The 10,205-nt window shown below is 42.0% G+C and overlaps 1 protein-coding gene across 3 annotated transcripts in view; it reads left to right on the top strand.

The window, feature by feature from the left end:
* The first annotated feature begins 333 nt into the window (after positions 1-333).
* The window catches only part of B3GNTL1 (UDP-GlcNAc:betaGal beta-1,3-N-acetylglucosaminyltransferase like 1), a 348,739-nt gene continuing 338,867 nt past the window's right edge, over positions 334-10,205 (top strand). Inside the window, exon 1 of one of the 3 annotated variants that reach the window (XM_030208046.1) lies at positions 334-626. In XM_030208046.1, the coding sequence (XP_030063906.1) occupies positions 540-626 (87 nt within the window). In that variant the 5' untranslated portion in view covers positions 334-539. Of the gene's footprint in view, positions 627-2,988; positions 3,022-10,205 lie in introns of those variants that run through there. The other 2 variants (XM_030208044.1, XM_030208045.1) reach the window with 2 other exon arrangements.

The following is a 10,205-nucleotide window of genomic DNA, read 5'->3' as shown; positions in this document are numbered from 1 at the left end:
TAAGTATATTTCCGGATTCTGCAGCGGGCGTTTCGGAGTGGGTGTAACGATATCTACTTCGAACTACCCCCTGAAGTCAGGAAAAGGCTAAGTTGAAATCAAACCGAAGCACCCACTCCAACTCGCCCGTTGCAGAGTCCGGAAAAACTAAAACTAAGCCGAAAAGTACGACTCTTTCAAACCTCGGCTCCTTAAGCTGGTCACCGGCGCCGCGTGACAATTAAACAGCCACCAGCAGCAGCTGTGCACGAACTCACTTTGACAGATGCCAGAAGAACACTAACATACCCTTTCCCTCAGCCAATGGGTGAACTGCGCGAGACAGGTCTCTTGAGCTCCTCTCGTGACGTCTTTTGTGTGCGCGTCGTTTCTTTGGTTTTGTGGGCTTGAAGTGTGGCGGGACGGGGGATGATGAGGTTTAATGGGTTCTTCTGGTTTGGCACTGCAGTTTATATTTACTTGGGAGGGTGTTTTCAGTTTGTGTTCGTCGGGCGTGAGTCTTGGTTTCTGCAAATGTTCTAGTTGGGCTGAGAGCGTACATGCACAAAGACTCGTGTGGCGAGGGCCCTTCTCGGGTGCAGAAAGCAGCGTTAGATGAGAGGGAGCACGGATGGCGGGTGGACGTGGTACGTTTGCACTTCTGCGCCAAGGTTCCTGTCTTGTGTTAGCACTAGTTGAATGAAGTATTCATGGACGCCTGCTCTATGGGCACTGAGTACGCCCAATATTGAGCAAGCTCCTGCTTTGTGTCCAGGGAGGGGTAATTTGTGTAATGTTTGACACTCCAAATCATTTTGACAGGTTGGTGCCTATGGAAGCATTTGAGCCAACCCTGCAGCTAATATAACAAAGGCCCTTTTACTGTACAAGCATGCCATCTGTTAGCGCAAGATCATGCTGGGTGACGTGCAAACTGGTACATTAACTGCATATTGCCATGGGGTGGGATGTAGGCAGAGACTAGGTGGGCACTGCACATAGCTCAGTTAGCATATGGCAGTGGTTCCCAAACCTGATTCTGGAGGCACCCCAGCTACTCAGATTTTCAGGATATCCACGATGAATATACATGAGAGAAATTTGCATGCAGTGGAGGCAGTGCATGCAAATCTCTCATGAATATTCATTGTAGATATCCTAAAAACCTGACTGGCTGGGGTGCTTCCAGGGCCAGGTTTGGGAACCACTGGCATATGGTACTGTGGTATTTACCAAGTGCTGTCACTTTTGTTGTTAGTGCAGGCGTACGGGCCGATGCTCAAAATGTAAAACCGGCGCTAAAGGCAATTAGCGCTGGACTAGCACTGGCGGTAGTGAGTGCATACTGTTCAGAGGGCTCTAGCACAGGAGACAATGTGCACGCCAAAGATTAGCGCAAATAGCATGCAAAAGTAGTGAAACTGACATTGAGGTCATTTCCTATTCCCTCTCAATGCATAAAACAAAGCCTCCCTTACCACCGGAAATCTTATGTCAGCTCAGAGCAGGCATTGGAGTGTTTGAACAGAGAATGTCTCACAATTTTTTCTTTAAAATCTGCTGTTTTTATTTAATTGGGAAGCAGAAGGAAGCCCATGCAAGCCCCTAAGCGCTGGTAGTGAGAGACAAATGAACGTGTGCGAGTCAGAGCAAACCCGAAAGTGAAAGCACACTTTGTTGCCTCTTTCCTGCACTTAAATGTAAGCCTTCCATTAAAAAAAAATAAAATTGAAATGCTTATATTTAAAGTGCAGAAAACAGTTGCTAATGTGTGCTTCACTTTCAGATGTGCCAGGCGCATGCGCACAGGAGCAGATTTTAAAGCAAAACTCTTCTGTGCATGTGCCAAGCTTGTTCCCCCCCCCCCCCTCCCACACACCTACAGTGTGCATGTAACTTGAATACCATTTCCTTTGAGCAATGGTATGCTAGTTTTTTTTGTAATGTTCTGGCAATATGGACTCTGAGCTGTTGATTATACTGTGGAAGTTCTGATCATCGGCCCATTAGTGCTTTCTCAGTAGGAGTTGCTAAATGCCTTTGCTCTAACTGAGACAAAGTTTACATGTGGAAATTGCTGAGGATATGTTGAGCATACCCCCCCCAACATTGCACAGCCTTTGCATTTATTTATTTTCTCATTACCGGAATGAGAAATAAAGTGGTATTGCGTTAAAGTTCATTAGTGACAAAGTATATAAGCAGTCAAATATAGAGAGTTCGGTTTTCAGTTCTGGTATAAATTTTGTTGTCTGGTATTTAGGATGGATCATTGTGGTAAGCCTTTTTGAACAGGTTGTGCTTTAATTTTGCTATTAAGGCCTGCTAAGTGCAAAAACATGGGGATCTTTAGTAAAAGATCCCCTTAAAGTTTTTTTTTTTTTTGTGGGGTTCTGGCTTTCCTTTGTTAATTACATTTTAAGGAAGTGGCAGACAATCATCCTGATACCGATGTGGTGCTTGTGATACTCATTTTCTTTACCAGTACCGGATTAAAATAATAAATGTCCTGTATTTACTACCCATGGCATTGGCAATTTTAGCCTCCTTGGTGTTTCTCCGAGCAAGCATTGAAACTATTTTTATGACCTTTAGCAATAATCTGCTTTGTATGTGTTTAACAGGGTGGAATTCTTAGCCCTGAATTTTGAGAAAACAATGCTACCTGAAAGGTGCATGTGGTTATTGAAGATGTTGTATTTGGTACTTTTGGCTTGCATAATTAGTGGCATCCTTTCTGAATATCTGTTTGAGTTTAAGGGTCTCTCTCAAGATTGGCCAAATAAGACTTTGTATGTTCTAATTCCTATGAAGCTGTTACCACAATTTTTTTTCCTGCTTTTATTGACCTGGTTTTGAGCCTTTCAAAAAAATTTTTTTTTAAATTTTAGGGCTTAACTGCTATTTTCCAACTTCTGAAGTTTAACAGTTGGCAGTGGATATATACAAATTGAAGTAATAGAGGCAAAGCTAAGGGGTCCTTTTACTACAGTGCGCTGAAATCTGGGCTTAATGCATTCTAGCATGGGACTTCACTGTACTGTTAATCCAAATTTAATGTGGTACCTTTTAAGAGCATATTTGAAAAAACAAAATATGAAAGTGCAAAACCCCTAAGAAAGAATCTACACTGGCTCCCTCTTAAAGAACGTATCACGTTCAAGATCTGCACGACTGTTCATTAAATCATTTACGGAGATGCCCCGACCTACATGCTAGACCTCGTGGACCTACCACCCAGAAATGCTAAAAGATCTTCCCGAACCTTTCTTAACCTACACTTCCCCAGCTGTAAAGGATTAAAATACAAACTAATGCATGCGACCAGCTTTTCCTATATGAGTACGCAGCTATGGAATGCACTTCCAACCCACTTGAAAACGATCAACGAACTAAGGGCTAGATGCATAAACCTTAACGACCCTCTAACAACCCTTTAACGAAGGAAATTCCTAACCGTTGCATGCATTAAAGGCCTTTTTCCTACAAAGCAAGCAGCTAACGAAAACGGAATGCAATGGAGAAACTACCATTGAAATGTGGACAATTCAGAATGCACTAACCATACCGATGATTGCAACAAATCATTTACCGTCAGAAATTTTACGTGTGCTCAGACCTGTCGTTAAGGCCTGAGCTATCATCTCCCCGCTGCCCCCTGCACCATAAAAATCCAAGCCAGCATGTTTAAAAAGAAAAGTGAGATACAAACACGTGGCTCTCCGCTTTCCCCTGCATCATTACAAAACAAAACATACTGCTTCTCCCTGCAGCTTAAAAATCCTGTCTTTCCCCTTCTCCAGCAGCTTTGAAAATTAACACTCTCTGCTATCCCCTAAAGCCAATTTTCCCAGTACTGTAAACAAACTGCAAAGAGGTCTTTTGTTACAAAAGGGGATTCTTTTTAGAGTTATCTTCAACTGCACTCTTCTGCTAGATCAGACAGCTAAAAGGCTTGCAGGTTGGGATCCCCCCCTCGCTTGATACATTGTACTTTTCAATACTGCACCAAACATTTCTGAGCTGTTTTTTTTGTGCATTCTTCGTTGTTTCAAATTCGTTAAGCATTTTTACGATTTAGATTTTTTAACGTTCGGTTGATGCATCTAGCCCTAAGTAACTTCCGCAAATCTCTGAAAACCTATCTCTTTAACAAGGCTTATCACGAAAACCCATAACTAACTAAACCACAACACCTAACCACCTTTATCAGAATGTATCTTTCTATGCTTGACCAATTCCTCTTGTTTTCCTTAACTTCTTTGTAACGCCAACTGTATTCTTTACCATGGTATGGCGACGCCATATAAGGTCTTTGTAAGCCACATTGAGCCTGCAAATAGGTGGGAAAATGTGGGATACAAGTGCAATAAATAAATAAAATAAATAAATTCTCAATGTTTTCAATTTCTGGTCATGTGCTAATGTTTGCATTAGTGCATAGTACCTGTCAGGAGCATAGCCAGACTTCGACAGGTTGGGGGGGGGGCACATTTTGGCCTGCCTCCCCCGCCGCTTCCGCCCCTCCCCCCACCGCCACTGCAAAGGTATTTTGGCTGGCAGGGGTTCCCGACCCCCGCCAGCTGAAGCGCTTGTCCTGCACTGGTCTCCTTTAGCCTCTCCTGTTTTCAGTTTTGCCATGCATGCTTGTTTTAATGAAACTGAGCGTGCACGAAGTGTCGCGCATGCTCAGTTTTACTGAAACGAATATGCATAGTGCGAGTGAGAAGAGCAGGGTAGACAATGCAGCGAGACCAGCGCGGAACAAATGCTTCAACTGGTTGGGAGTTGGGAACCCCTGCCAGCCAAACTGGGGTCCCAGTGCCAATTGGGTCCCTGTGGCTCCCATTAGCTATGCCACTGGTACCTGTAAAAAGTTAATGTGGGAGGCATAAGTGCTTCTGTGTTAGCTAGTTAGCACACACATGTGAACGTACTAGCTGGTTAATGCTTCCGTATCCATTCTCTGCCCATGACATGCCGCCTACAAAAAAATATTTTGAAAAAATACTGTGAGTTAGCGTATGCAAACAGGCAAAATACTGCAAATTGCTTTAATGCATTTTACTGTAGCCTGTTTTTCCTGCAGTAAAAGGGCCCCAAAGTGTTTAGAAGGATAGTGTTTTACTGCATATCTGTGCTGCAGCAATTTAGAAATTAGTAGTTGACTAACACTCTCTAAGTCATAGACTGGGCCTTTCTGGTAGGGCAAAAAATAGTGTAATCGCATTTATTGGGATTTATTAACCGCCTTTATGAAGAGATTCACCCAAGGTGGTGTACGGCAGGTACAGTTTAACATAAAACTTACAATTTTGTTAACTGCATAACAATAGTAAAATGACCAGGTATAAACATAAATACAATGAATGAGGTAAACTTGAAAACGCCAAATTGAAACCTAATAATAAATAGGACTACCGTGAAACAGGATCAAAAATATACACGTTTAACAGCACTAAAATTCAAATAACAGATATAATACAGTGTCAGAATAATGCTAAAGAAATAGCTCATAAGCGCACAATTAGAACATTCAAATAACATTGCTGTGATATTAATGCTTTTTTACAATACAGCTTAGCATATAGCTGAGGGGCCAAGGCGGATCCGGGGTGGGAGGATGGGTCTCAGAGTGCTCCGACGTCGGCATGTTCCCCCTCACTACGTCCGACGTCGGCAACGTCTCCTGGCCGTGCCCCCTTTTGTCCCTTTAACTCTCGGCATCTTCAGCACTCGGGGCGTCGGCAACGGTCTGCACTCCAAGTTTTCCCTTGGACTTGTGCAGGCGTCCACGATTTGGGTTTCTGCTAGGTGCTTGTGACCTGGCTTGGCCACTATTTGGAAGACAGGATACTGGGCTACATGGACCATTGGTCTGACCCAGTATGGCTACTCTTATGGATGGTACAGAGTTATTTGAGATAAATAGATGGGTGGCTAAACTAATGGCAGGTTCTTTGTACAGTTAAACAAGAAAACAAGGAACTGATCTAAGTTACAGTGTGTGTATTAAACTAATCCAGGTGCAGAATGAGTATATAGTCAGTCACTGTATAGTTTTGTAATATGAGAGCTGACGGACCCTTGTTTCAACTTCTTGTTTTTTTTTTTAATGTGGTAGAGTTAATATTTTTTCTGTTCTGTTGGTGTAGTATACTTTAAAATGAGAAAGCTTAGTGCAAGAAAGTAATGTTGTACCAATTTTTTTGCCAAAATTTGTGTATGATCCCAAGATGTGCGCACGACTTAATTCATTAGTGAGACAATTAATGGCAATAATTGGGTGCTACAGATCAATTATTGATGTTAATTGGCACCAATTAGGATTTGCATAAGCATCTGGCTGTTTGCTATTCTTTAACACTGGGTGCCCAAATCCCATGGCTCCCAACCCAAAAGGGGGCATGGCCATGGGAGGGCATGAGCAGGTCAGGGTCATTCCTAAAATTTGCACGCAGTGTTGAAGAATACTGGGGATTCATGCCCAAATTGGGCTCTAGGAATTACACCTGACTTCAACATGTGGAATTGGTGCTATGAGGTATTCTGTAAAGTGTGCTTGCTCTTGATGCTGAATACCACCCATGGAGTAGCTTAGAAAAGACCTGGTTTCTCTTAAAACGTCTCTTCATCTTTCTAACATAGCTCTGTTTACCTTAAAAAAGAAAAGCTGCTTGGCGTAGGCAGATCTTGAAAATTAAAATCTTGTTTTACAATTGCTCTTGATGCATGTATACTATTGGTAGAAGTTACGGGGAAATTTTATCTCTAGATCCTTATAAAACCTGACTTTCTCTTGTAAGCAAAATATAATACAAAATATTTTATTTTTTAGTCCACTTTCTGAAGTGGAGGTTTGAGATAATCATGCTTATGTGTTTACCTCCTCACCCGTAACTTATATTTTAATGTCCTATGCATACCAAAGTTTGCACCATATGCCTGGAATAGACTTCCTGAGCTGGTATGTCAAGCTCCATCTCTGGCCGTCTTCAAATCTAAGCTAAAAGTCCACCTTTTTGATGCTGCTTTTAACTCCTAACCCTTATTCACTTGTTCAGTACCCTTATTTTATCATCCTCACTTTAATATTCCCTTATCTCTTGTTTGTCCTGTTTGTCTGTCCTAATTAGATTGTAAGTTCTGTCGGGCAGGGACTGTATCTTCATGTTCAAGTGTACAGCGCTGTGTACGTCTAGTAGCGCTATAAAAATGATAAGTAGTAGTAATTCATTGCTTTTCAGAGGGTCTAAGAAGGGGATCCTGATAGGGTATTTAATTTAATCATGCATCCCAGAAAGTAAGCTCCATTAGTTCTGTGTGAAACTTTGTGTTATTTTTTACAGTGAGTGAAGTGAGTGAGCTAAGCACCCTAGCTTATCTGGGCAGGTTTTTAGGAATCAATGGCAGTAGATGAGTGAATTCAAAATATTTAGGCCTCATACTCTCTTTTCCTAAAATTTACACTAGTCTGTGATGGGAATTTATGACTCATTGTTTACCTATTCCTATTTCTGTGTTGTATACAGGATACCACTAGTTCAAACGTGGGATAAGAACTCCATGTTTGATCATGCATAGCAGAGGGTGTGAATGCCAGCAGCAGAAATCCCTCTTAACTACACCTGTATCACCCTTTAGCACTTTGAAGTTATTTTCAAGTAGTGCATCCTGTAAATAAAATTTGGGGAGGAGGAGCATTCACCTCTGCTTAGCAAAATAGCACTATGGTGATAGATTGTGGCACAGGAGGTGATGGAGGGTTAGATTTGTTTTATTTAATTTAGACTTCTCTTCTCCCTTTCAGTACAAGATCAGAGTATCCTCTGTTGCAGTCTAAGGCAAAATAGGCTGAATTCAGTAAATGATGTTCAAAAATTGAGGCAGAAAAAAAAGTCAGCGCTCGTGCAATTCTAGGAAGGCCACTCTGGGCTAAGCGCTCTTTATAGAATAGCGGGTAGTGCCAATTCCCGTGCCCAAGTTTTTTTTTTTATAACTTTGATGTTGAGCACCCATTAGTAATCATTCTTGGGGACAGAAACATAGAAACATGACGGCAGATAAAGGCTATATGACCCATCCAGTCTGCCCATCCTCTGTAACCCCCAATTCTACCTGTTCCTAAGCGATCCCACATGCTTATCCCTTGCCTTTTAAAATTCTGGAACAATCCTCGACTCCACCACCTCCACCGGGAGGCCATTCCATGCCTCCACCACCCTTTCTGTGAAATAATACTTCCTTAGGTTACTCCTAAGCCTATTCCCTCTTATCTTTGTCGTATGCCCCCTCATTCCAGAGCCGTCCTTCATTTGAAAAAGGCTCTCTTCCTGTACATAAATGCCCATGAGATATTTAAATGTTTCTATCATGTCTCCTCTCTCCCTCCTCTCTTCCAGCATATACATGTTGAGGTTCATAAGCCTGTCCCTATAATTTTTGCATTCAAGACCGCTTACTAATTTCGTAGCCGCCCTATGGACCGACTCCATCCTGTTTATATCTTTTCGTAGGTGCGGTCTCCAGAACTGCACGCAGTACTCCAAATGAGGCCTCACCAGAGATTTATACAAGGGCACTATCACCTCCTTTTTCCTGCTAGTCATGCCTCTCTTTATGCACCCAGGCATCCTTCTGGCTTTGGCAGTTGCTTTTTCTACCTGTTTAAGTCATTGGGCAATAATTTAGTTTGGATGGCTTCACAGCTGAGTTTGAAAGATCTTGTTCCTTTTTGCAATCCTATTTTGACCTTTCAAATAATTAGACAATTACGATATAATTTTGTCTTTAGTAGGTCTAGTAACTGTTATATATACTTTGATTTTACCATACCTTGTTTACTGCAGTATGGTTATCTTGGGTTTGCCGCAGAGAGATACCAAACGTAAGCAGTTTATTTATTAAAAAAAACTTATACCATGCCTAAAAAGAAAACTAAGCAGCTTACAATTCAAACGCGTAATTTGAAACAATACATCAGAAAAAAAGCCCGCTCAGCTCACAGTAAAAATTATGAAAATGCCTGCAAAAACAAAGATGTTTTCAACACCTTTTTCAACTGAGAGAAAGATGTGCAAAAACAAACATACCCCCAGAAGCTTGCTCCATAATAGTTGGTCCAAAATACTGAGGCCAGGTTGATTTCTGGCTTAAGGAAATTTGATCCTGTTTCTCCAGTATTGATCCAGTTGGATTAGCTGTTTGTACAGTATTGGAGTTAGTATGATTTTGTTGTGGTTTTTAAAGCCCTGATTAGGAGTCCCTCAGAGTACTTGCTGTTTAATGTCCGGAATTATAGCCAAGCCATTATCACCTTCAGTTGCAGAGTGAGAATTTGATGACTATTCCTGGAGTTGAGGAAATTCGATAGCTCATTATCACAGTAGGGATTTTTCAGGTAGAGCTCCACAATTGTGGAATGCTCTGCTGATTTACAGAATCATAGGAGGGGGCTTAAAACATAGTTGTGTTTGCATATGAATAATTGGGGCGTTGTAATTTTTGAGCCCATTGAGACACATTTAGCAACTAATAATAAGCACTGTTAAATTTGAAACCCAGTAAGAGAAAAGGAGTCTGAGTGAACTGGCAATAAGTGAAATGTAGATTCTGTCTACCTTGGCTAGCATAGCATTAGTGTCTGAAATATTCAGTACTGCAATAGTGTTGTCTAAGGATGCATATTGTACCATGCAGAGAGGTGTGAAAGTGTTGACCGAGACCCCTCAGGGTAAGAGAGATTGTGAGCCATTCTGAATTTGCCAAGCTCCTTCTTGGGGACCATGCCTAAAGGCGAGTTAATTATGCTCTGGATGGGTGGCTGAGTGAACAGCACTGGTACTTTGCCAAGGGTTATCTGTTTCTGCAATTTTTCTTGTGCTGCTTCTTTAAATTGGTATACAGAAGCAGCATTATGACACCTCGGACCCACTCTGCACCTACAGTCCCCTTAAGGAATGGGGGGAAACCATGCAAAATTCAAGTATACATGAAATCAGCCTGTTCCTTGAATGGGTGTCTGTGGAGCAAAGGCACCATGGCAGGAAGCTTAATTGGTGTGGGTGCTGTAGCCATCAGGAGGGCATTGTCATTGGGAAAACTGGTGGAGGGAGGGCACTGGTCCCTAGTGGTCTTTCACTGGAATACTGGGTGTGGGGAGCCCAGAACATACATGCCAGAATCTACATGGGAACCATGTGCATTGATCTGAATTATACTGCCTG

This window comes from Microcaecilia unicolor, chromosome 6, assembly GCF_901765095.1.
Source record: "Microcaecilia unicolor chromosome 6, aMicUni1.1, whole genome shotgun sequence".
Classification (NCBI taxonomy): Eukaryota; Metazoa; Chordata; class Amphibia; order Gymnophiona; family Siphonopidae; genus Microcaecilia; species Microcaecilia unicolor.
The sequence above is the reverse complement of the archived record's forward strand: the minus strand, read 5'-3'. Positions and strand labels throughout refer to the sequence as shown.